Source organism: Aethalodelphis obliquidens, unplaced genomic scaffold, assembly GCF_003676395.1.
Source record: "Aethalodelphis obliquidens isolate GAN/ISIS:26980383/991018 unplaced genomic scaffold, ASM367639v1 scaffold42, whole genome shotgun sequence".
Classification (NCBI taxonomy): domain Eukaryota; kingdom Metazoa; phylum Chordata; class Mammalia; order Artiodactyla; family Delphinidae; genus Aethalodelphis; species Aethalodelphis obliquidens.
This window is the reverse complement of record NW_020837986.1, coordinates 5,512,585-5,539,849: the sequence shown is the minus strand read 5'-3', so window position 1 is coordinate 5,539,849 and position 27,265 is coordinate 5,512,585. Positions and strand designations below refer to the sequence as shown.

General features: G+C 40.0%; 1 protein-coding gene across 2 annotated transcripts in view; it reads left to right on the top strand.

The window, feature by feature from the left end:
* The window catches only part of TOP1 (DNA topoisomerase I), an 86,395-nt gene that overhangs the window by 41,033 nt on the left and 18,097 nt on the right, over positions 1–27,265 (top strand). The window contains exons 4-13 of one of the 2 annotated variants that reach the window (XM_027078301.1): positions 2,792–2,915; positions 4,338–4,393; positions 7,470–7,565; positions 8,574–8,649; positions 11,886–11,998; positions 17,348–17,463; positions 20,745–20,866; positions 21,793–21,915; positions 23,679–23,866; positions 24,127–24,271. In XM_027078301.1, the coding sequence (XP_026934102.1) occupies positions 2,792–2,915; positions 4,338–4,393; positions 7,470–7,565; positions 8,574–8,649; positions 11,886–11,998; positions 17,348–17,463; positions 20,745–20,866; positions 21,793–21,915; positions 23,679–23,866; positions 24,127–24,271 (1,159 nt within the window). Of the gene's footprint in view, positions 1–2,791; positions 2,916–4,337; positions 4,394–7,469; positions 7,566–8,573; positions 8,650–11,885; positions 11,999–17,347; positions 17,464–20,368; positions 20,527–20,744; positions 20,867–21,792; positions 21,916–23,678; positions 23,867–24,126; positions 24,272–27,265 lie in introns of those variants that run through there. The other variant, XM_027078302.1, reaches the window with a different exon arrangement.

Below are 27,265 nucleotides of genomic sequence, written 5' to 3'. Positions count from 1 at the left end.
GCATTCCTAAACTTAGATTCCTAAGTCAGCCATTTAGAGTTTCATGGGAAGACAAAATGAGAAGTAGCTGTCCCAAGGGTTTTATCATTTCAGATATCCTAGATCTCTATTCTAGAAAGTTTCCACTGATGGTAGAATAAAGTTTTGATCTTATACATCAAATCTCAGACTGGACATGCATTTGTCTCTAACAACACCAGGCTACCCTTATGTGGTACGTATCGACTTCATGGAATTGTAATGATATTGATTTAGTGGAAAGTGCTCTGAACTTGGAGATGGAAATACTCAGTTTAAATCCCAACTGCCCTTCTTTCTAACGTTGTAACTTTGAATAGACTTTGAACCACTGGCTCCTGTGTTTCTAAATCAGTCTAAGGGGATGATAGAGCCTACTTCACACGGGTGTTGTGAGGACTGAATGAAATAATGTATGTGAAAGCGCTGAGCAGCACAATGCTTGCTTAGATTTTTCTTTTTTCTTAGTCTAGGGAGGGATGTATATATCCACCCATTAATATTATGGATGTAATTTTCCACATTTTTTGCTTTTAGGCAGAAACTTCTGTAGATGACCATTAATTCCTCTTACAGTTAATGTTTAAAACAAAAACTGAAACTTCAGTGCTTGTATATAGAATAGTAAGCTCAGACATTTTGCTGGTAGTATCAAAACCATGGGCCTATGATTTCACATATGTAAACTCCTAAAGAATCAATTGCAATCTTGGCAACTTTGCCTTTTCACCATTCTAAAGCTGGAAGAATTAATGAGAACTGGAAGTAAGAGTGTTATTGTAATCGGGAGCCATTTTGTACAAAATAAAGGATAAATTTGTTTATAAAACATTGCGTTTTGGTAAAAACAGATTATGAGAGAGAGCACATTGAGTAGAGAGTGACATCATAATAATGCTGAGAATAAAAAGCATGGTGGGAAAAATTGACCATCATGTGCTTCCAAGCATACTAGAGTTAAAAAGAAAAGTGTGCTCATATAGAAATTTGTTATTTTTCAGTGTGTGGCACATCTAAATAACAACGTAATGAGAACAACATAGAGGGAGGAGTACATCAACCAAGGAAAGTGGACATTGCTTTATTTTCCATCTGTGGTAGTTCTGGGTCTTCCCTAAATCTGTAGTCCTGTTCATACTAGTCCCCCTGCCCTCCTGGCTGGATTCATAGTTTCTGCTGATTTATTATCCAAACTCCTTAGTTGGGGCTCCTTTTGTGCCCAGAGATGTGAGTGATAGCGATGCTCTCCTGATCCACATTCTGGGGCTCTCACCTAACTGGTCGCCATCATTTGTTTCTCCCTTTTTGGCCTTTGATGTAACTGAGTATGCTAGCCAAATCTCTTCAGAACAAACTTCGTGGGATGGTTGTAACCTAATGAGCTCATTGCTGGTAAAATCTGTTTTTTTCTCCTGGGTTGAAGGTGGTAAATGTGAGATAGGAAATACAGTCTATGGTGGGAAAGGCAAGAGCCGATGCTGCCTATAGGTTTGACTGTCCCTGTCAGCTGGGGTTGCTGTCAGCTGTCCTGTGTCTGGGGTGACCCCCAACTCATAGCACTTGAATTCATGCTCTCTTTTGTTAACTTGTGGAATATATTGGCTGCTGAGGTGAGCAAGGTTCCTAAACCTCCTGCCCAGTGTACTGAAGAAAATAGTCATCCAGTGTTCACCTTAAAATACAGCTTGTGATTTTTGCTCTTTAGTCTTTGTCTACATGCATGTTTTTATATAACTGCAGTCATTTTATATATTCCTTTTTTCCATTTGTGTCATAAACATTTTCCATGTATATTTGTAGGACTCACAAATTATAGCATAACAGCTACATAATGATAATGATAACTGTGATGTATACCTTTGATATATCACAGTATCTCCCTCTTGGTATTTACCAAGGCTGTATCTGGTTTCTTGGTGCTTTTTTGTTTGTTTATTTGTTCTTGTTTGTTTTTTGTTATGGGAGGCATCAAAATGAACATCTCTCTGTAATGTTTTACCCAGAGAGAAATCTCCAGGAGCTAGACCCAGGATATGAACACTTTAATGGCTCTTGTTTTGTAATGTCATATTTTGTTTTCCAGAGAAGCGGCACCTTTTTATAGTGCTACCACTGTGCCCACAAACCCCTTTAAAAGCAAGGCTTTAAATGTTTAGCACAGGAAATGCCCTTGCTTTTAGATGGATCTTTTCTTATTCTGAGGAAAGAACCAAGCAGGATTTATAAGCCCTAGCTAGAAAAGCTAGAAGTGACTAGCTTTTCCTAAGCTGGCAGGAAACACTGACTGTGTTGGGCTGCTACTGCACAAAGCCCTGGCGTGGCTACATTTGTGATATGTCTCACATCTGGCACTAAGCCACCAAATGATTTTTGGTGAACTGTTTTTACCTCCTCACATGAGATGTGAGAGCTCAAGTTGGAGCTTTCATTATAGTTTTCTGCTGGTAGAATGTTGTAGAAATACAGTGGGTTTGCTGTATAGTCTTAGTAACTTAAAAAAATGTCCTGTTACGTTTAGAATGACTATGTTTTTTCTATTTGATTCCTTTGCTTCTTCGAAAAAATTAAAACATTAAGCAAGGTAAAGAAAGTCTGATGTAGCCAAGAGCCTCTACTTGAACCTTCTGTCAGGACTATTTATTTAAAGCATTGTAAGTTTCCATGGTTCATGTTATCTCAGGGTATCTTGTGAGTTAATCTTGTGATATGAACCCTGTGGTCCCTACTCTGTTTGTCCCTACTCTGCTAACTGTTTGTGTCTTATTTTTCACAGTGAACATAAAGATTCTGAAAAGAAACACAAAGAGAAGGAGAAAACCAAACACAAAGATGGAAGTTCAGAGAAGCATAAAGACAAACACAAAGACAGAGACAAGGAAAAACGAAAGGAGGAAAAGGTACAGAACTTTCCAGTGGGGAATGAAGAGGTGTGGGATGTACTTTTCATTTTGTTTACCTGTAAAAGCAGGTATTGAAAGTACCTTCATTGACTAGTAAGATTCCCTGGCCTTTGAGTGAAAAAGGTCTGTGTCAGGAGACATCAGAGCCAAGCAGAGTCTTAAACTATAAAAACCAAAGCCCTTTACCACTGTATTTCACGCACCAAACCTATCCATATCATTACCTTACTTTATATGGCAAATGGATAAATTGAGGGATGTAGGGTTTCTGGGAAAGTCAGTTTTCTTTCATGGGGAGAATTAATTCTGCTAGCCAAATCTCTGTAGAACAAACTTTGTGGGATGCTTGTAAACTAATGAGCTCATTGCTGGTAAAATCTGTTTTTTTTCCACCTGGGCTGAAGAAGGTGGTACATGTGACATGCACATCTGGCTGTGAATAAGTAGTAGTACTGTGCATAGACCTTTTAAAAAAAGTTTTTATATTAGTTTCTGAAAAGGTAATGCTGGATGGACTTGCTAAATTCAGACAATATGAAATAGAGAATAATAGTGAGAAATACATCTCCCTTTTACCCTCAAATCATTGTCGTGTATGTTTCCCTTTCTGGAGACAGCCACTGAGCTATTTTTTGTATTCTTCCATTGGTACCGGTGTGTGTGTGTGTGTGCGTGTGTGCGTGCGTGCGTGCGCGCGCGCGCGCGCATGTGCGCGCGTTCCTCTGAGTGTATGTGTGAAGATTTTTGTAATGTCTGGAAAGTTGAAGGAGGAAAAAAGTAAATATACTTTGCCTAAATCAGAGAAGATGGGAAATAAAGTACTCTTTTTTGGTTTGGTTTGGTTTTTTATTTCCTGTCTGTACTGCCAAGGGCAAATCCTTGAGAGGTGGAGTATATTTATTGAGGGAGAGGGACCTACCATCATTTAAAGGTAAAAAGCCACCATTTTGAAGGGAAACATTTCTCAGTAAATTGGACAGTTCATCTGAAGAATTGTTAAAAAGGAGTCTTAGAAAAGTGTCAAGACCTTTGGTCCACCTGTTTGGTTTTTTTTTTTTTTTTACATTTTTAAATTTATTTGCGGTATGTGGGCCTCTCACTGTTGTGGCCTCTCCCGTTGCGGAGCACAGGCTCCGGACGCGCAGGCTCAGCGGCCATGGCTCACGGGCCCAGCCGCTCCGCGGCATGTGGGATCTTCCCGGACCGGGGCACGAACCCGCGTCCCCTGCATCGGCAGGCGGACTCTCAGCCACTGCGCCACCGGGGAAGCCCCACCTGTTTAGTTTTGCTAACAAGAAGAGTCAGTCTGGGATCAAGATGCCCCAAGAGTGGAGGCCAGATCATCTCAAGTAAGGTAGAGGCTTCTTCAAGTTTAGTCCTTTTAAGGTACTAATCCGTTACTGTTGTTTTACCTTTCAGATTAGAGCCTCTGGGGATGTAAAAATAAAAAAGGAGAAGGAAAATGGCTTTTCTAGGTAAGATTCCTCTGCTGCCTTGGCTTCTCTTTCTCTGTGTGCATCCAGTAGGCCAGCTGCCCACGTTACAGTGTTGTCTGATCTTACCTGAAATGCACTGACGGGCCATCTCCAGGTTTTCGAGGAAGTTGGCAGTGAAAGGACTTGGTCTAAGCCAATGTGAGCATTTCTAGAGTGCCATTTAGTGAGACTGACCAGCACATTTTCTAGAAGGCTGTTTTGAGTGGAGAAGGTTGACAGAAAGAAGCTTTTTTAAATTGAGATATAATTTAACAATTCCATAAAATATACCCTTTTAAAGTATACAGTTTATTGGTTTTTAGTATTTCACAAGGTTATATAACCTCCCCATTATCCCTATCTAATTTCAGAACATCTTCATCACCCCCAAAAGAAACTCTGTACTTAGTAGTAATTTTGGAGTTTCCTGGAAAACCCCTACTCTGAACCCCTACTCTGAATTGCCCCTATGCTGAGGCTCATATTTAGAAACTAACTTGATTTGCATTTTAGGGACAGGTGTAGATTTGAGTAGAAATATTTTATCTCTTTTCCAGAAGGAAAGGAAAATACACACCATCTAGAGGTCACTTTTCCTTTACTTTTTGGGGCCATTTTGATTCTGTTTTCCTCATCAGCCTCAACTCCCTAAAATAAGCCTGAATGTCTCCTCTGGTTTAAAAAAACCCAGAACTTATATGATCATATATTCTCACCTGCTCCGCTAAATGGCAGGATGCATTTACAAGGAGTTGTGGGGAGTATTTGCATTACTGTCCAGGGCAAAGTGTTTTGACAGTTTTGCTTCCTTGAAACTTTGAACTTTCAGTTTCGTTTGAGAACATTTTTGAAAATTGTTCCATTTACTCTGGGTCCCTTAGACCAGGGAGAAGCAAGTGCCCTCTTCAGGCATGTTCTGTAACTGTTCTAGGAATGCAGAATAGTAAAATTCAAGAAGCATTAGAGCTGTAAGCTGGGCATTCTGATTTCTTAAGATAACAGTGACTGAACACAGGGCAACTGTTTTCTCCCAGGAGACTGCCTTGAACTTTTATTAAACTAAGATATGATTAGACTCTCTGGACTTGGTGTGTAGTCCTGGTTCAGTTTCAGACTTTCTGGGCTAGACGGTCAGAAGCACACCCTTCGAGGCAGTGGTCTCTGTGTTCACTTTGCTGGACTGCTCTCTAGCTTGCATCTGTATCGTGGTAGAGAATCCACATGCTTCACTGGATGGAACAGTTTTCTGGTAATTGTTTTAAAAATTCTTTCTTCAGGCCTAGTAACCCTTCCCAAGTTTTTTTTTTTTGTTGTTGTTGTTTTTGTTTTTGTTTTTTTTTTGCGGTACGCGGGCCTCTCACTGCTGTGGCCTCTCCTGTTGCGGAGCACAGGCTCCGGGCGCGCAGGCTCAGCGGCCATGGCTCACAGGCGCAGCCGCTCCGCGGCATGTGGGATCTTCCCGGACTGGGGCACACGAACCCATGTCCCCTGCATCAGCAGGCGGACTCTTAACCACTGCGCCACCAGGGAAGCCCTTCCCAAGTGTTTTTAACTTCACTCATGACAGTACTAGGATCTAGCATTTACTTAACTAGTTGGGTAAATGGCAGCATTTCTTTCTTTCTGGTGCAAAGCTTTTGGAGATTTTGGACACTTGGGGCTGTGTCAGTGGTTTCCGTCGTGGGGAGAAACAGCTATAGAGGTCAGCATTCGGGGAGTGTGCATAAATAAGGAAAGAAAGCTAATCTGTTTAAACATTCAAATTCATTTGCAAGCAAGGGGATCCAGTATGCTTGGGGTGGGGGCGGGAGTGGGGGGACAGCATTGAAACCCTGTGAATATCCTTTCTTTGGCAGCTAAATCTGGATGCTTATCCCTTGGCCCCCCTAGAGATGAGTGGCTTTGTGTCTGGAGGCCATTCCCTGTGCCGAGTTAGTTAGCTTTGTAGATGCCTCTGGCTGTGAGCAGTGCAGTTCCAACAAGATGTGCCAGGCCAGGGAATATCCCAGGCTGTGGTGATTGCTGGTCCCATTGGTTGTTTTTTTTTTTTTTAAATGTATTTATTCATTCATTCATTCACTCAGTCACTCATTTATTTATGGTTGTGTTGGGTCTTCATTGCTGCACGCGGGCTTTCCCTAGTTGCAGTGAGTGGGGGCTACTCTTGGTTGCAGTGCACGGGCTTCTCATTGCGGTGGCTTCTCTTGTTGCAGAGCACGGGCTCTAGACACGCGGGCCTCAGGAGTTGTGGCACGTGGGCTCAGTAGTTGTGGCTCCTGGGCTCTAGAGCACAGGCTCAGTAGTTGTGAGGCTACTTAGTTGCTTAGTTGCTCCGTAGCATGTGGGATCTTCCCGGACCAGGGCTCAAACCTGTGTCCCATGCATATATGGCAGGCGGATTCTTAACCACTGCGCCACCAAGGGAAGTCGGGTCCCATTGGTTTTTTAACTTGTTCCTTCCTCTTTTTGGTTCAAGATAGTCATCTAACAGAATCATCTTTTTATATTCAGAAGGCAGAATCTTAACAAAAATAGGACAAGGTACTCTTCTGTGTATAAAGTAAGTAAACCAAAGGAGGAAGTTGAACAGTGAATAGATTTGGCTTAGAATGACTTCAGTTTGTTTTGGGCCTCAAGTTTGGGGAATACATTTTTATTCCTTTTTTTGTGAAAGCTATATTTTAGCTTTTGGAGCACTAGAATAATCAGTTCACATCACTTGAGGGATCAGATACACAGACCCCTCAAATAAGGGGAGGAAACAACTTAGGTTTGTTCCTGTTGTGGTGTGGGTTCCGTTGGCACAGATAGCTAAGATGTAGTGGAAAGAATCCTGAGAATAAGGAGTCCGGATCCTGAACCTTGATATCGCCTCTTCATCTGTAATTGAGATCAATACTGTCTACCTCACAGGGTTGTAGTGAGAATTAAGTGAGAAAAAGTACTCATGGAAAACCTTTTAATGTGTACACATGTATGTTGTTATCCTTCCACTAGCTACCTCCCGCTACTTTGCATTACTTGATATAATGTAGATGTTCCACCGCTCATTAACTAGCAATTTTTTTCTCTTTAGTCCACCATTGATTAAAGATGAACCTGAAGATGATGGCTATTTTGCTCCTCCTAGAGAGGATATAAAGCCATTAAAGAGACCTCGAGACGAGGATGAGTGAGTATTTCTTATTAATTTAATTTTTTTTAACAAAAAGGAGTCGTTTAGACAATAATACACAGAACAACTGCATTAGTTGACTTTTACTCATTAGGAATTTGTGATTAATAGACTGGGTGACTGATTTCTCTTTGAATTATGAGAAATAGCGTTTCTTAAATAAATAAGTAGTGTGCCTGAGGCTTAAATGGAGTATATATATTTACACTTTTCTTACGTTTTTTCTTATTAAAAAGGTAATGCATATTTATTGTTGGAATTTCAAATAATCCAGAATTCACAAAGAATATTTAAATTATTTAAGTTACTTTAAGTTTATCATCACCTACCACAGATAAGTTTTCATTGCTGAAGCAGTTTTTCCTAGGATCTGTGCCTGTTCGTACCTTCTGAGTGAAGTTTCCATGTATAGAAGTAATAAAATTGCTCTTACTTAAAACAGTTATTTGAGACTTATATGTACCTCTTTCTCAGGTTCAGTCATTGCGGTTAAATCCTGTTCATTATTTTCAATCTTGCAGAGTTTATTATGTTTTGGGAATCTACAAAGGATTTATGGTAGAAGATGGATGGAAAGGGAGGAGGGAAATACTTAATGAGCTCATTTGTATATATTCAGAATTCATAGAGAATTTCTTTCCTCCCCTTTCTTTTCCAGTTACTACTTTGTGGTAGCTATTGTTGCCCTGTGTGTGTGCTTCCCAGATTTCTACCTTCTAGTGTTGTCTATGTTTGTATGTATTCCTCTACTCCACTTCCCTTCCAGGCCTGCGTGTAGCATAAAGTTGTTTGTTTTGTTCTATAGAGGACTATAACTATTGGTCCTTGGTCTGGCCGCCTTTACTTTCTCCATTCCTGTTCTTGACTGTAGAATGCCCAGCCAAGAGTAATAGCAGCCACGCCTGCCTTGGAGGCCGCCAAGAAGAGTTTGGAGGTCCTAATCCTATTGGTGAGAACTACTGAGTCACAATTGTGTTAACTGCGTATTCATGTTCCCCTTTCTAGTGCTGATTATAAACCTAAGAAAATTAAAACAGAAGATACCAAGAAAGAGAAGAAACGAAAACTAGAGGAAGAAGAGGTTAGTAAAGAGACTTAGGCCCTTTGGGGCTTGAGTTTGGAATAGGGAGTTTTCCATAAAATAACTTTTGAAGGCCAAATGGGTTTGAGGAATTTATTGCTCTGTTGTAGAGGAAACACTGGGAAAAACTCTTAAGTGTGTTACAGTGGCTGCGGCACTGTTAGTTTTAAGATATCAGCCTTCCTGGGTGTCTACCCATAGCTATGCTGCCAACTGACATGTTCTTGGAGAAACTGTGCTCTCTTCATACATACAGGGGAAGTATTAACAATAAATCATACTTTGGCTTACAACCCAGAAGAGTTTTCCCTAGGAATGTTTTCTAGTGCTTTCTTATATCTAACAAAGCTTGCTCGTCACTCATTTTGGGTAACTCTCCCTATTTAAAGTCCTTTAAATGGGTGTCCCTTGGATACAGGATTAAATCCAAGCTCTTTACAGCTTCTTCCGATCTGGCCCCTGCATCTTGTGCCTCTTCTCTAATTTACCTTGTTCCAGCCTCACAGACCTCCTTTGCTTCTTTCCACACCAGATTCTTTTGTGCTTCAGGGCTTTATGTAACACATGCTGTTCCCTCTGTCTGGAACACATATACTCTTCCTCTTTTCTTTCTCTCCTAGCTTATAACCTTCCTTAAAATCTCAGTTTCAATTCAGGTACTTTCCTAAGGGTTCTATTTGATGCTTGTGGTAGATTTAACATATACTAATATGGTTCCTTCTTTTGACACTATTTCTTGGACTAAAAACTGTGGGCGAGTAATTCAAGAAAAAGATGTCAGAAATTCACAGGGGTCTTAATCTTGCAGTCTCCTAAGAGAAGGGGTTGAGTAAGTTATTAGCTTTGCTGCATTTGAGTTGAGCCATTGTCTTGGGCAAAATGGATTCACAAGTATAAAGTCTATAGCTTGAAGTATCGTCAGTAAAGATAGTGATAGTAAGGGGCAGTGAATATTAAAAGTGTAATCTATCATAATAGTAATAATATTAATAATTCAAATTAAATGTACTAGATGATTACAGTGTACCAGGTACTATTCTTCACGCTTTATAGGTATCATTTCATTTAATCCTTACAACAGTCCTTAGAGATAAATATTGCTACTATTATCTCCATTTTACACATGCAAAAACTGAGGTACAGAGAGGTTAAATCATTTGCCTGAAGCCACACAGATACCAAGTGGTAAAGCCGGGATTTGATCCCATGTGGTTTGATTCCAGAGCCAGCACACTAGCTGCCATGTTATCCTCCTTCCTGTGGAACTTTGCTGATCCTCCAAATCCACAAGAAGGCAGAAGGAGTGTCTTTAATGAAATCATATTAAGAATATGAATGAGTAGGTGAGCCGTAGAGAGATGATCAGGGCCTGCATTTAGGGAATTGTAGCTTTTCTGACAACTAGCCTGTTCTTGGCAGAAGCTCAAGTGTATAAGAGCCAACTCAAGGAATCGAGAGTGAAATGTTGAGTAGTGAGTATGATAGTCACTCCACTTTCATGTAGATTACCAGTACAGACCAGTCAATAAAGAAATGTAAAACTTTAGCTCTCCATGCATTCTATATTGCCTTTATGCTTATGTTGCATTTATGTAAAATAATACCTTTCTCTGGGTTTCACAGAGGTTTGTAATAACTGTTAAAACCATCTGGGAGAAAGAATGGTTGACTTCATTTATTTAATTGTCTTAGCAACCCTCTCCCTACAGGGGAGGGAAAAAAAAAGCAGGCTGAAAGACTAAATTAATACCCAGTCTTATTGTGGTAGGGACCCCAGATGGCAAGATCAGTCATTAAACCTCACTTGCTGGCTATGGTGTTTTTCATTTCTGGGAATTGTTCTGAAGTCTCCTAGTGACTGATAATCCCATTCTGAGGCTTGAAAACATACGATGTAGCCAGTAGTTTCCTGATGAAACCATCTGCATGCCTGTTCAGAAGTTGTTTAGAGAATGTCTTAACTGAAAAACATTTCCTTTTCCTGTGGTGTGTTTCAGCCTAAACAGTAAACATTATCTAAATTAATGAGATTCTCTAGTATTTTCTCTTCCCAGACATACTTACACGTTTATATTCTCCATTCCTATTTTAAACTATGTGTAGTACTGTAGCCTTTCCCCTTCTTTGTACACTGGAGGCCATTTGCTTTCCCTGAGTTTATCTGATTACCATCCTATCATGTGTAGTCCTAGAATGTTTATATATTCCAGCCATTCCCATGAGTCACATTCTGTTATTTTTCTGGTAAACTTGGGCTCTCATCATAGTCAATAGCAGCTTTTTGACCTTGAGCAAGTGACAAAACCTGTTTCAGAGTTTCCTTGACTATAACTGGAAGAGGTCAAACCAAACTATAAAGTTCTTTCAAGTTCTGCCATTCTGAAACTGACTTTAAGATGACTCAAAACCATTTTTCATAGCTATATAAAACTTGCTGAATAAAGACTTAAATTATATTGAATAGTTAGGACAAAGGAAAATATTCTTCAGAAGAGTTTAGATTCTGTTAAGCAGGACCCCCACCTGTTGAATAGCACATTTTTGTCTGGATGTGTGTGTGTGTGTGTGTGTGTGTGTGTGTGTGTGTGTGTTTTGAGATTTATCACCTGTATTGATGGATTATACTTGTTTATGTTTGTTCTTTTTCTGTGCTACTGTGACAGCTCATCTAGGGTTACAGTTCAAAGAAATACTATCATGGGAATTGGTAATTGTTGTAGGGCTTCCCAAGTACTTGCTTGCTTACTGCTTCATGACTTTGTGTATGCAAATAGCAGTAATAAAGTATTTCCCCCCCAGGCTCAATCAGAAATTTCCTTTCAAATTGTATATTTAATACATTAAAAGTCTCCTGTACCTGTTATTTGGTGGTATTAGAAGAGGTTTAAAGATGAGTAGATTTTAAAATAAGTGAGGATAATACACTGAGATTACTCTGTCCCAAACTCCACTGAGGCTAAAAAAATACAATTTCCCAGGCTTTTCTCCTACAGAATGAATGTTTTTAACTACTTTCTCAGGTAATCAATGTGTCTGGGAGTTTTAGGAAATACCGCTTTAGAGAAAAGTACCAATAAATTTTTATTCGTCTGTCAAATTGAGAGTATTGGACTCAGGAACTTCTCCAGTTCTCATATTCCATGATTCCAGTTTTTCTGTCTAATGGCTCCCCAAAACTACTTCCAGAAGTGTAATTGGTCCTTATTTAAGTGCTTTCTCACCATGTTTCTTTGTAGGATGGTAAATTGAAAAAACCCAAGAATAAGGATAAAGATAAAGATAAAAAAGTTCCTGAGCCAGATAGTAAGAAAAAGAAGCCGAAGAAAGAAGAGGAACAAAAGTGGAAATGGTAATATTTCAGCACTGGGTTAAAATGTTAGCTCTTTTATTCTACAACCTAATGAAACAAGAATATTGAGTATTAAAATGAATAGCTTGATATTTGTGGGAGGAGGGAAGTACTTAAAAGAATCTCTCTGGAATAACATTCTGAAATAAGTTTTGCAGGACCTAGTGAGAACATTAACTACCTCTTACCCTATTGGATCTCAATACTATGTCCCACCCTGTTGAACTATAGAAGTCCTATATATATATATATATATATACATGGAAATTTAGCATATGAATGAAGTTGCATTTAAAATGAGAGGGGAAAAGATGGATTGTTCTATAAATCTTGTTGGGGAAATTGCCTATTTGTTTAAAAAAAAGAAACCTCCACAAGAAAACCTGGGTGAATATTTTTATAATTGTAGAATAACGAAGACCTTTTGAAGCAAGACATATAAGCAGAGCCATAAGGAAAATATTTATAAATTTGATAAAATTAAAATCTTCTATATGGCAAATCAACAAACTCATGCCATTAAAAAAAAAATCCTAAAGGAAAATATTTGTACTACAATGGGCTAAGATTCCTAATATGAAAAAAAAAGGTCTTTTAAAACAGTTAATGAAAGGAATAGTCTGATAGAAAAATGAGGAAAAGGCAACTCATTAAAGAAGATAAATGATTAACAAACATCTTAAAATATGGTGAACCTCACAAGTAGCAAAGAAAGATGCAAAGAAAAATAATAAATGAAACATCTTTTTGTTTAATGTGTCACAGATTAGGAAAGATTAGTAAGTACCAAAACATCTAGGGTTGTAAATATGAGAAAAAAACAGGCATTCTTCTTCACTGTGGGGAGTGAAGATTCAGACAATCTTCAATGGAGGACAGTTTAGCAATAACAGGTTATTTCTAGATGTTTAGAGTTTTGAAATAAACTTGTATTTTTTATACTGGCTGTTCTTAAAACTTTGTATTATTTAGCCATTACATCTATATTATACATGATTTGTGTTTATGTTGAAAAAATTCCAATGATTCAGAGGTATACGAGTTAGAAAAAAATGACTGTTCCCTTTCCTTCTTTCTTCCGTTCCCATTTTTCTTTTCTAGCTTTGAGGTATCCACTATTTGTAGTTTGGTATGTAGAGTTCCAGACCCATTGGTATGCATTTACTCTATGGCTTTTGTAATAGAGAACAGTAATCTCACCAGTACTTCTGAGCAAAGGGGAAACATCAGTGTCCAGAGAGGTGGCTGAGAGGAGCAGAGCTGCAGTGGCAGAAAGGCTCAGCACAGCTGTGCAATCGGCATTGTTGGTGTGGACATATGTGGGGTTAAAAAAGGAAAGTGTAAAGGAAAAATACAGAGCAAAGGAACTCTGGGCCTTTCTGGTGTCGGTCAGAAAACTAAAGAACATGTGTTTTTATTTTCCTCATTTTTATTTCATTTTTTTCCTTTGAAATTAATCAAAGTTTTTAGTGATGGAATTTTGAAAGGTTTTTATGACCTTTAATAAAAAATTTTTTTAAGATGAAATTAAGTGATTCTATAAATCAGGGGTTATTATTGGGAGTGGTGAGTTAGTAATTCGTCAGTTTGTTATGTCTCTGGGTCCTGGGGTAGGGTGCTCAGTAAGTTTGTTGAGTGAACAAGGTACTTTCTTTGTCATCACAGGCTCTCTGCTGCCTTCCCCCTTCCTTTGGAGCCCTGGCTCTTATTGGGCCTGGAAGCAGATGTACTCTTTTTCTAGTCCAGCCTTTTGTGTGTGCAATTAGGTATCCTTGAAGGGTCTAATAGCCTGATTTTGCTTCTGTGGTTGAAATTCTTGTCAGTGTTACCACACTTTAATTCTGAGAGATTTGTGACCTATGGTTTTTATTCTTGTTTTGGTTTAAGTGGGACCATTGAAGATGGTAGGTTTGGGGCTGAGTAATCTTTGCTACAGCCTCCAGTGCATGCCTTTCTCAAGTCTGGTTGTTAAATCGTGTGCATTCTTAAGCACAATGCTTGAAGGTACCACTGTAAGTTTTTATAAGTAGAGAACAGGAATGACTGGCCTCTTAACCTATCGCTTGCCCTTTCCTGCTGTCACTGTAGGCTTACCTGTTAGACTCTGAAGTCGGTGGTCAAGTCCTCAGTGACTGTCACTGAGAGCCTAGTCAGTGAACTTAAATGGCAGATACTCTCATTTTTACTACCTCTCTTGCTATCTCACTAAAAGAATTAACACCCTTTACCAGTTTGGTAAATGTGTAGATCTTTCGCTTCCCCCCCAGAGTCATAGACTTGTTCATCCTGCCAAAAAACAAGCCAACTTTGAGCCTTTTCTCCCTTTTTGGTAATTTTGGGAATGGGAAAATGGTCGGGATCCCTGTGGGTTTCTTTACTGTGTCACATTTTCTCCATAGAAACAATGTTACAAGTGGTGGCAGTAATGCTCAGGCTCATTCATAGAAACCTATTAAAACCAGCTCCCCCTATTTTTTAAAAATTTTAAATTTATTTTATTTTTTATTATTTTTAATTAATTGTTTGTTTTTGGCTGCATTGGGTCTTCGCTGCTGCACACTTGCTTTCTCTAGTTGCGGCGAGCTGAGGCTACTCTTCATTTGTGGTGCGCAGGCTTCTCTTGTTGCGGAGCACGGGCTCTAGGCACATGGGCTACAGTCGTTGCAGCACATGGGCTCAGTAGTTGCAGCACATGGGCCCTAGAGCATGTGGGCTTCAGTAGTTGCAGCACACAGGCTCAGTAGTTGTGGTGTGTGGGCCGTAGAATGCAGGCTCAGTAGTTGTGGCACACGGGCTTAGTTGCTCTGTGGCATGTGGGATCTTCCCGGACCAGGGCTCGAACCCATGTCGTCTGCATTGGCAGGAGGATTCTTAACCACTGCGCCACCAGGGAAGTCCCAGCTCCCCCTATTTTTAACTGTTACTCGTTGTAGCTATATAGGGTTTCAGTGCTGCTTTGAGTTGAGTGTACTTTTGTGTCAGGGTTGGCCTGTTGGAACATAAGTCCCATGTTTATTCTAAACAGATGATTCTTCATGAGAATATCTAGAAACTGGGGAGTTTGTTGATGGTGTTAAGTGTGATTAAGTACATGTTTTTCTTAACTTTGTTGGTGAACCATTGATGGGGGCCTTAAAAGGCCAACACTACTATTTTTATTTGTATAGTAGTAGTTGCTGATCCAATGATATCAGCATGTGTCATAGGTTATGTTCTTTCTTTCTGTTTAAACTGAGGCTTAGTGTTGAGTGCATCTCTTAATTTGCTTAAATGGTTAAGAAGTTACCGTGAGCCCTCAGGATGAATGTGACGGAATAGAAAGAATTATAAAAAGTTGGAATCTTAATTAAAAAGCACTGGAGTTGGGAATTCCCTGGCGGTCCAGTAGTTAGGACTCTGCACTTGCACTGCTGTAGGCCCAGGTTTGATCCTTGGTCAGGGAACTAAGGTCCCACAAGCCGTGCTGCGCAGCCAAAACCAAAAAACGAAAACAAAACAGTGGAGTTGATGAGAAGAATGGAACCAAGTTCTAGGATAAAGGAAAACATGGTGCTCTGGATCCCCATACAGTTACTCTGTGACTGCTATAGATAGGCTTCTTGCAGTTTCTCTCACCTCCGTACACACATCCATCCATCCATACATACGTATTTTCTCTGATTTGGAGAGTAAAAGATTCTGGGGGAAGTGTGCAGTTAAGTGGTATTATAATACATTCACTTTGTTGTGCAGTGATCCCCACCACCTTCTGTCTCCAGAATTCCCATCACCTTGCAAAACTGAAACTCTTTTTTAAACAATAACCCTCCTTCATTCCCCCTTTTCTCGCCATCAGTAACTACCATTCTGCTTTCTGTCTCTGTGAATTTGATTAATCTAGGTACCTTGTATCAGTGGAATCACAATATCTGGCCTTTGGTGGCTGGATTATTTTACTTAAAAAAATGTCCTGAAGGTTCATTCATGTTGTGGCATGTCAGAATTTTCTTCCTGTTTCAGGCTGAGTAATATTCCATTGTATGTATAGACTACTTTTTATTTATCCACTCATCTGTTAATGGATGTTTAGGTTGTTTCTACCTTTTGGAAGTTGTGAATAGTGCTTCTGTGAACATTTGTGTACAAATATTTGTTTGAATGCCTGCTTTCAGTCCTCTTGAGTGTACTCCCAGGAGTGAAGTTTCTAGATCATATGGTAATTCTATGTTTAACTTTTTGAAGAACCGCCATATTGTTTTCTACAGCTGCACCCGCTTCATTCCCACCAGCAGTGCACAAGAGTTCCAGTTTCTCCACATCCTTATCAACACTTGTTATTTCTGGTTTGTTTTTGTTTTTTAAGAATAGCTATCCTAGTGGGTGAGAGTGCTATCTCATGGTTTTGATTTACATTTTCCTAATAATCAGCACCCTTGTCAAAAATTATTTGACCATATATATTGACCTTGGTTTTATAGTAATGCTATTGTTACAGCACAGTGTTTGATACATGTAATTTTTATTTGATGTTTCTGAACTTTAAAACATTGGCGTTGGAAGATGACAGGAAGTAATAGAATATGCATAACTGGCCTCCTGAATAATTCTGTAGAACTGTAGGACTTTTCATTTTAAGATAGGAATACCAAAGATTAAAATCTGTGAAGTCTTAAAGTATTCTATCTGTAAGACAACTGACTGACTCTTTAAAAAACAAAATGGTGGTGGTGGTGGTGAGAAGCTTTGTCTAATTCTAGAGAAAGAAAGACTTTGAGACATATCAACCAATTGCAGTGTGTGGTCCTTAATTGTATCCTAGTCTATAAAATACTTTTTGGATATAATAGGGATGTTTTTAATATGGTCTGAGTATTTGAAGGATACTAGGGAACTATTACATGGGATGATAGTCATTGTGTACTTTCTCAAAGGGTTGTTTTCCCTTACACCTTCACCTGGCATCTCCATTCCCAGGAGGCCTTTTCCTATGTATCAGCTGTATAAATAATACCTCTGTCATGTACACCGTTGTGGCTTACTGTTATATCATTGTGATAAAACAGCTGTTTCCATGTCCATATCCCCTACTTATTGCTGAATAATGATCTCATGTACTCAATATCTTTGGACTAAACTGCTGAAATGTATTTTCCTCCATTCACCTGATTATTCCATCATATTTGTTGTGAGTATTGGCTTTTACAAAGTGAAGGATTCTGGCTTTTTTTGACCCAGGCCTTGAATGTGGGGCCGAGAGTCATTCCAGAGCACCAATCAGTTGAGCAGATAATTATTTTGGCATTTAATAGGTGATAATCTCTATATTAGGTGAAGTGATCACTAAATGAGGTTGTACTTTGTCTTTTAAAGGTGGGAAGAAGAGCGCTATCCTGAAGGCATCAAGTGGAAATTCCTAGAACATAAAGGTCCTGTATTTGCTCCACCATATGAACCTCTTCCAGAGAATGTCAAGTTTTACTATGATGGTGAGTTGTTCTAAGGTTGTCCAATTCTTGGCCAAGGAAAGAGTCTGCTTCTATCTAGGAATAGAAAGTGAGGAAGGATCTTGTGCTGTATAATCCTTTTTGTTTGTTTCATTTTGTTTTATTGTCATCGTATGGTTTGGGGAAAGGGCTCTCAGGTGTTTACATAACTCTTAAAAGGCCCATTTGGTGCTGAAAAAGTGCCGTGAGAAAGGGGCTGTCTTATCTCCCTTGTCTCCCTTTGAGACATGGTCCCAAAAAGGTCCATCTACATAGGTCACAGCACTTGGTCCACAAGCCTAATGTTTTTATCTGAACTTCACTTCCAAGGAGCTACTCTTTGTAAGAGTTACTGGAAAAGCCTGACTTGAATGGTAGTATTTTATTTTAGTGACATAATGCAAGCTGACAAGCTGCTCATTGCTAGAAACAGTATTTAGTACTTGGTTGAGGATTAATTAGTCTGCCATCAACATCTAGGTAGGGCTAATAGGTGTCTATCACTCTACACAGCACAACACTATGCCTTTGCCCTTTATGCAGTCAAGTCTGATGAGCTGCTCTGAAGAAATATCCTGCCTAGTTCTCTTAGAACCCTCAGAATTGTCTGTTAACTGTCACTGGTATTTCTGTCCTTGGGTTGAACATTTTGAGAGTAGTCTTTGATGCTCCCTTATTGGCATATAGCAGTATGCAGATGGTAATACTCAGCTTATTTCCCTCATTCCAAGAGTTTTCTCCAGAAATGGCTAGAGCATTATTCCTCAAACTCTCATGTGCTTTAGATTCACCAAGAGGATCTGGGCCCATTTAATTGGTGTTGAGTGACATTGGGTGCTTCTGAACCAAGTGGTCTGCTGACCAAACTTTGAGAAACACTGGGCCAGGAGGACTGCTGAAAAGCATCAGTGGTGAACACTCAGAGTTCTGGTATATCTCTGTGTCCACGAGCAGTGACCTCAGGCCATGGATGCTTATAGGTCAAGGGTAGTAGTTTATACTGAAAGGCCGGGTCTTGCAAGTGAGGAACATGTCAAACTTGGCAAGCTGGAATTCGTTTTTTTAAACTGTATTTATTCAGCGTGCCTGTATTCAGACACCAAGACCCAGCAGCGACAATACTGACAAATCCCTGATCTCATGGACTGTGCCATCTAGCAGGACCTTATAGCCTCAGTGACAAATGCTTACATCAGATAAACATTCTGACCTATGTTGACTGGACAACACAGGACAAGAGTACAGAGTTCTGCTGTCAGCCCTCACAGTGGGTCATTCCTGGAGACTCTTCAGTGTGACTCAAAGCTAAAACTCTAATGAACAGAAAGAGCCTTAGATAATCATAAAAGTTCAGGTATTCTGTAACCCTAGTATGGGTTTACCAAGAGCTTTAGAACGCTCAACTGGTAAAGCCTAACTCTGAGGTCCAAAGTGATTTGAAGGAAAGCTAGATTCCTTTCTTTAGCCTTTGGGTTTCTCTTACTTTCCAAGATGGGAATTCTTGCCTGGTCGTCCTTTATAGGAGCTCCAGCTCCAGGGCTCTCACATTTTCTCATTTGCTCTTTCTCAGATCTCTTCCCTTTGATTAGGTAAAGTCCCACACTGCAGTAAGTCAAGAAATTGTATTTGACTTACTAGTCTAGAGTGATACTGTCAGTTCTGCCTGCTCTCTAGGGAAGAGAATTCTCAGACTCCTTTAGCGCTTGCCAGGGAGGTGGGGAACGGACTGGCTGAAGCAGTGAATGGCCTCTAAGAAACTCCAGTTTTCAGCTCTGACTCAGCAGTTTCTTATTCCTGGAGCTCAGCCTTTTCTACAAAGCACTACCACTGTCAGGAACCTTTAAGTCATCCTCCTACCCTTCTACTGCTGGGAGCTGTCATTTCATCATTTGACAGCTCATCTAAAACAGGAGGCGTCAAAATTGTTCTCTGTTGGAACAGAATTCAGTAAAATTTCCCAAAGAGTATACCAGACATACCCGAGAACGGTTTACATTCTTTCTTGCCTTTTATTTTATTCTTAGTGACTTAATGGTTTCCTTTATATTGGAAGCATGTTACACTTAACTGGCAACGCTGGTTCCGACTTGAGTGGGGGAATTCTAAAGAAGTGCAGGAAACTCTTGAAAGCCAGCCTATCCTCCTCAAGGTGTCGTCTTTGGAAGGAGCCGGAATGTTGAGAGGGGAAGCCGCGCCACCTGCTGGCCTTTTAAAATTATGAATTTCAAGCAGGTTCTTTCTGTCTACCCAGAAAGTTTCAGTTTGGAGCTGCAATTCCCTGTATCAACCCTACAATCAGGGATAATAACTTTCTAACCATCATGAGATGAGATGTCTTCTAAGTTTTGAAATGAATGGATTTCTGGTTAAGTTTTAGTTTTCTGTAATAAATGGGAAAATCCTTGGTGAATTATTAGTACCTATGTAATAGTAAGGCAGTGGAGAAACATGTATGCCAAGAACCCCAGTCATCCCTGTGTTCTGGATGAGCCCTGTTTCCCTGAAAGAGGCAACCTCATAATGCCTGTGTTCCAGGGCATCTCAAACTCTAGTGTATACACAAGCCACTTGGGGGTCTCATTGAAATGTACTTTCTGGTCAGTAGGTCTGGGGTGGGGCCTGAGATGCTGCACTTCTAACAAACTCCCACGTGATGTCAATACTGCTGGTCCATGAACTATACTTTGAGTAGCAAGGTTCTAGAGGAATGTCTTACTTAGATTTTTCATATGGGATATCTGGGCTTGCCTGCTGTGAATATATATTTTTAATTCATATTCCACCCACCTAACTTTGAAGAAGAAAGATGCCTATTTCTTTTCCCCACAATTCCTTTCTTCCACTCCCTGCCCTATCCCTTCCTCCCCTTCTTGAACAGAAGCTGTTTAGCTTAGCAGTGGCAGGAGTCCCTCTGAGGATTTGATTTTTAAAAACCATTGAAGAGGTGTAAAGGACCCTGCTTGCTGAAAGGAAAAGGAAGAGTGACTGGGCCTCCCCCAGGTCATCCCTGTCCTGAGCAGGCTCCTGGGAACAATTTACTGGCATAGTCTCCAGAGAATGACCCAGGTAAATATCTGATACAGAGAAGGCGAATTCGTACAAGTAGATACAAATCAATATACTACTGTCTTTGTTGTTATTGTTGTTACCACGTGTCACCAGACCTTTGTATACATACCTTTGGAAGGTAAACCATTATTAAAGAAGACGTCTCCAGAGCCTCAGTGTTTATACTCAGAACATGAATACTACACCTCATTTTTTGGAACCACTTTTTTCTCTAGGTAAAGTCATGAAGCTGAGCCCCAAAGCAGAAGAAGTAGCTACGTTCTTTGCAAAAATGCTCGACCATGAATATACTACTAAGGAAATATTTAGGAAAAATTTCTTTAAAGACTGGAGAAAGGTATTGTAGCCTATATATTGATATCCTAGCACCTTACAAAAGTACTGATCAACTACTAAGTAATAAATTGTAATTCTACAAAAAATTCCCTGATGTACAATTTGAGTTTTATGAATTTTATTGTATTAAAAAATTGGGAGAGGGGGTTCTGTTCATTTACTGTATTATATAGGTTTTCTGTCCAACAAGAATACCTATATTTCTTTCCTGTCAGCTGTCATAGGACTGTAGGGGGTAGTTTATCAGATTAGGCCAAACAGAAAACCTCAGCTCCAGCTGAGCAAAGCAAAGTTTGCCTCTGCAGGACTGCCCTCTGTCTGCTATTGCAAAGAGACATGCATTAATGTTGTGCTGTTCCCTCTTGATTCATGCTTGTTAGCTTTAGGTACTTTCTGCTCTTGAAACCACATATCTATCCTGTATCTGCCTACGTGATTTTAAACAATTTCCTTATTCTCAATGTGGATAGTATGAACAGAGGCTGAGCTGAAGTTTACCTTCTGAATAGCTCTAGAAGTAAGATTTAATAAGTGAGTAGAGCAAGGATGTTTCTAGGAGAGAATGAATGTGGGAATATTTCTCCCATTACTAAAATGAACGATGTGTATTCATGTTTCCCCAGCTGTAGTACTCATATGCTTAGGGGGTTGTGGCAGTGTGCCAAGGAGTACGAGAAGCTACATAAGAGTGTTACCCTTTTCAGTGTTAAGTTATTTTGAATGTTCTTCTATTGAATACATATTTATAATAGAATGAAGTAAGAAACGTGTTCCTTTTTTTTCAAAACTCACAAGTTTAGATTGACTACATCGCCAGATACCCTTTGACTGAAAACATGATGCTTTGCTGTAACTGCAGAAAAACCAGAGGGCTTTTTAGTTTATTTACCTTCTTCTTCTTCTGTCTCCCCCTTTTCTTTTAACTAGGAAATGACCAATGAAGAGAAGAATGTTATCACCAACCTCACCAAATGTGATTTTACCCAGATGAGCCAGTATTTCAAAGCCCAGACAGAAGCTCGGAAGCAGATGAGCAAGGAAGAGAAACTGGTACTGCAGAATTTCTTAAACCTCTGGAGAATTTTAGAATAGTGATCAGTTTATCTAATTTTCTTCTTGTTTCTTACAAAACAGTTTTGACTTTAATGATTTCACATGGCTCTATACTAAAGATGTAGGATTCTCAGCCTAGTGAAGTCTAGAATTTCTTAAGGGTTTTATATAGACTGAAAATTGTGAATAAGCACTATGTTTAATGGCCCCAATATGAGAACCCTGGTGTTCTGTTGATCTAAAAACCAGCCAGTAGCTCCAATAATACAGTATTTAAGGATGGGCAGATTTGACCCACAGTGGCTCCTGGATGTTAGGGATTTAAGACAGATAAAATCATATTGGCCATGTGTACACACACACACACACACACACACACACTCCTTTGACGTATTTTACTCTGGAATCTAGGCATGCTCATTCGTCTTCTAGCCGTGGCCAACCTCATTCCTAAAGGATCTTTCTAGTATCCAGCTGGGATGTCACTTTCTTCTAGAATACTGGTAGGCAAGCTATAGATAGGCTGCTTGTTATTGTAGAAAAGTTTTATTGGAACATGCCACATCTGCTTGTTTACCTATTATCTATGGTTGCTTTCATGCAACAGTGGCAGAGTTGAGTAATTACAGCAGAGACTGTATGGCCCTCAAGCCTAAAACATTTTCTATCTAGAATCAGAGGGCTAGGAGTTAAGGAGTTTAAGGAATTCTTTGCACTTCAAGGCCTTGTAGTTTCAGTATATTAAACTTGCATGTTTATATAATTTAGGCCATTGTCTTTATGTAACTCATTGTTTGAGGGTGCCTATTTGACCTTCAGTTTAAAAAATTAGGAGTTACTATAGGGATCATAAGAATGGTCCCCCTGCACCAGGCTTTTTAGTCTCAGCTTAGTCTTTTCTCCAGTATTCCCAATTAGTGAAATTTGGTTTATTTTTCACTTCAGGGGTGTTTTTCAAATTAAAAACCACTTTAGGGAGGGTTTGTTTTGGTTTTTTTTTTTTAATATTTATGTATTTGTTTTATTTATTTATTTGGCTGAGCCGAGTCTTAGTTGTGGCACGCGGGATCTTTGTTGCCACGTGCAGGATCTTCATTGCGGCATGCAGGATCTTTTAGTTGCGGCATGCAGGATCTGGTTCCCTGACCAGGTATCGAACCTGGGCCCCCTGCATTGGGAGCACAAGTCTTAACCACTGGACTGCCAGGGACGTCCCTGGGGAGGTTTTTTAAGTAACACCATGTCAGAGCCTTGTCAAGGACACCTGTTGCCAGCAAGTTGTGGATTTTTATCTACATACAAGGCAGCAGGACTTACTTAAATTGAATTGCTGAGTATAATATGAAGGAAGAGTCAGCAGAGGGTAGGGAGGCTCCAAATCATTCCATCTTTGGAGCAAGGATCACAGTATAAAATATATGTACGCATGTACTAGGAAAGAATCCATAACAGGTTTCTTTGCACTTGAAAACCCACGTGAAATACTGTTCACATGGGAATTTTATTGTATTTAAGCTTGAAAAATCTCTTTGGTCTTCTGGGAATTCCCTGGCAGTCCAGTGGTTAGGACTCTGCACTTCCACTATAGGGGGCCCGTGCGGCCAAAAAAAAACCTCTTAGGTTTTCCTTTATCTGAATTTGTTTCTTAGTGATTTTTAGACTTTTCTCTACCTTGACCTGTCCTCCCACAAGAGCTAAGAATGTATGAGTTGAGCACAGTAATTTGAATCCCTTTTGAGTACTTCCTTACCATCTTCCAGAAAATCAAAGAGGAGAATGAAAAATTACTGAAAGAATATGGCTTCTGTATTATGGATAACCACAGAGAGAGGATTGCCAACTTCAAGATAGAACCTCCTGGGCTTTTCCGTGGCCGTGGCAACCACCCCAAGATGGGCATGCTGAAGAGACGGATCATGCCTGAGGATATAATCATCAACTGTAGCAAGTGAGCACAGTTCATCCTTTGGCCGGAAATGGAAGTGGAGGGCTTCCTTTGTTCTTGGTAGTTGGGAGTTTTTCCTACATTACAGAGGACTGTTTGGGAGCAGCATGGTATTTCTATCTATAGATCTCTAAGTGTTTATCACGTATTGACTGGTGAGGAGGAAACGTGGAAATATATGCTCAGCAGATTTGCCCACTTCAGGTTATGAAAGGTGAAATTGCTCATTACTTCTCACCTCACTGCTCTCGCTTTATTTCCAGAGATGCCAAGGTTCCTTCTCCTCCTCCAGGTCATAAGTGGAAAGAGGTCCGACATGATAACAAGGTTACTTGGCTAGTCTCCTGGACAGAGAACATCCAAGGTTCTATTAAATACATCATGCTGAATCCTAGCTCACGAATCAAGGTAAGGGGTAGCTGAGAGCTGCACCAGTTAGTGGGGCTGATAATCTCTGTCTTTTTGTTGAAATCTAATGTTTTCAGCCTCTAGAATCACTTTGACAAATTGAAAAACATCCCCATAAATAGAAAGTAATTTCATAATTAGCATTATCTGGTGATGTCCCTAAGATATATCCATTTTTTACATCACATTGTATTCTTATTTATTAATTCACAAATATTAACTGAAATCCCAGTATGAGCCTGGCACAGTGTATGCATGGTGCTAGGAATTGTGTTGGTAAACAAGGTGGACACAGTCCTTGCCTTCACATTGTTTACTGTCCAGAGGTCAGAGTGCAATGAAGAACGTGGTAAATGTGTATTGGCTTCTACAGCTAGTTCTCTTCCTCACCTTCCTTGGCTCTGAAGAAGGGAATGTAATTACTCTGAATCCAGAAAGAGGTTGTAAAATCTAGAGTCTTACATACTCTGTCTTCCTAAGGTTTCATCTGGGTAGATTCCACCAGGACCAAGTGGGATAATGTATGTGAAAGCATATCATAAACTGTTGAGTACCCATGTGCTGCTGCTTATTGATGCTGCTACTGACAGGAGGAAACTGTCTTGGAAGGGCAGTCAGTTCTTGTTAGCCTGCTAGGCATACCCTGCTTGGGCAAGTCCCTCAGACATACTATGGAAATGTGAACGGCAACTTAAAAGAGAGATGGACTCCGCAGGAAAACAGTCAAGGAATTAGTTCTGTATAGACTGACTGTTTACATGCAGGGGACTGAGGCTAAAGACCCTCTTAATCTTGGTTTATAGTTTATTAAACACGTTAAGATTTGAAAGCCACAGCTCAAAAGGCTGTGTGTCTTTTCAAGACTAAACGCACATTTTCTAGCTTATAGTCCTGTGTCCTAATGAAAAATACCCATGTATATATTTTCTTCAGTGTAATTGGAAAACGTCACTGTTTTTAGTTTAGAGTAAGTATAAAATCAGAAAGAGAACCCCTGTGGCAAGTAAAAGTCAAGTCATTTAAAGAAACATGTTGTATTCCTCTTCTGAAATACCACCAAGCCGTAGGGCTACCAAGGTGGATAAACAATGATTTTAGCCCTCAAGGAACTTACGGGCTGCTGGGCAAATCGGATAAGAAGTCGATTGTATTGGAAAGGTAAATGTTGAATGCTTCAGATAAATGGAGTAGTTATTCCCAGCAGTTAGAGAGATTAGAAACAACTTTATGAAGGAAATTTTGTTACAGTTAGGTCTTAAAAGAGAGGCATTTAAAACAGAGAAATGTGTCATTATGGACAGAGACGAGGAGTGTGAAAAGGAGTAACAAAGAATTGTCAAGTGATGGTTGCACAACATTGTGAATGTGCTAGCTGTCACTAATGGTAAATTTTATATTATGTGTGTTCTACCACATAAAAAAAATTTATCAAAATAAAAGATTTTAGATTACTGTTAAAGTATTTTCACATAAGTTGACATTTGATTCTGTTAGTAACCACACCAGACATGAACTAATGCCATCGTTTTACAGATAAATTTAATCTCTGAGAGGCCAAACTGTTGCCAGCCTTAAATGCCATGCTAAAGCGACTAGACCATGTTCTGCATTTGATGGAGAACCACTGGCTTGGAACAGAGGAGTGTCTTGAGCATAACCCGACTTGAGCAAGATTTACAGGCATTACACATAATCAAATCAATAAATACAAACTGTTGTACATGCTGCAAAGGATACAGGGTACCTATTTGAGAGTATGCCAGGGCACTTGATCTGGCTTCTGGGGTTTAGGAAACGCCTTTCTGAGAAAGTTACATTTAAGATGAGACTTACAGAATGAATAGGATTTATCCATGGAAAGGACAGGGGAATGGGCATTCCAAAGAAAATAGCCTTTTGAAATCCCTGAGGTAAGAAGGAGCTGCGTGTTCTTGAGGACTGAAAGGTGAACACCGTAATTGGAGTATAATGAGCAAGAAAGAGGCATGATGAGAGGAGACTGGAGAGAGGAATGCAGGCTAGATCTTCAGACTCTTCCTTAAAAAAAATTTTAAGTTTTTTTTTTTTTAATGTGGACCATTTTTAAAGTCCGTATAGAATTTTGTTACAGTATTGCTTCTGTTTTTTGTTTCTGTTTTTTAATTATTTATTTATTTTTGGCTGCGTTGGGTCTTCGTTGCTTCACACTGGCTTTCTCTCGTTGCGGGGAGCGGGGGCTACTCTTTGTTGCGGTGTGCGGGCTTCTCATTGCGGTGGCTTCTCTTGTTGCGGAGCACAGGCCCTAGGTGCGTGGGCTTCAGTAGTTGTGGCACGCGGGCTTCAGTAGTTGTGGCTCGCGGGCTCTAGAGCACCGGCTCAGTAGTTCTGGCACATGGGCTTAGCTGCTCTGTGGCATGTGGGTTCTTCCGGGACCAGGGATTGAACCCCTGTCCCCTGCATTGGCAGGCAGATTCTTAACCACTGCGCCACCAGGGAAGCCCTTGCTTCTGGTTTTATATTTTGGTTTTTTGGCCACGAGGCATGTGGGATCTTAACTCCCCGACCAGGGATAGAACCCACAACCCCCTGCATTGAAAGGCAAAGTCTTAACCGGTGGATCGCCAGGGAAGTCCCTAAAATTTTGTCTATTATCCAAATCCAGTAGGAAGCCACTGGGTTTTAAAGAGGGGAATAATGCGATTTGTGTTTTAGTAACCTGTGATATAACTGATCATTCTGACTGCTGCTCTGTGGAGACTGGATTGGACACAGACAGGAAGTAGGGAGACCAGTAGGAGGTTGTTGCAGTACTCCAGGCAAGAAATGGCAATGACCTAGACAAGATGATGGCAGTGGGGGTCGAGAGAGGGGAACAGATGCCAAATACATGTGTGGTCTACAGGCAGGATTAGAGTCGATAGTAGGAGAGTCTCTGAGGGTTAAGAGACTCGTTAGACAAGCTGGTGGAGCTCCTCAAGGGCAGAGAGCCAGCCAATTTTTATTCAGACAATATCC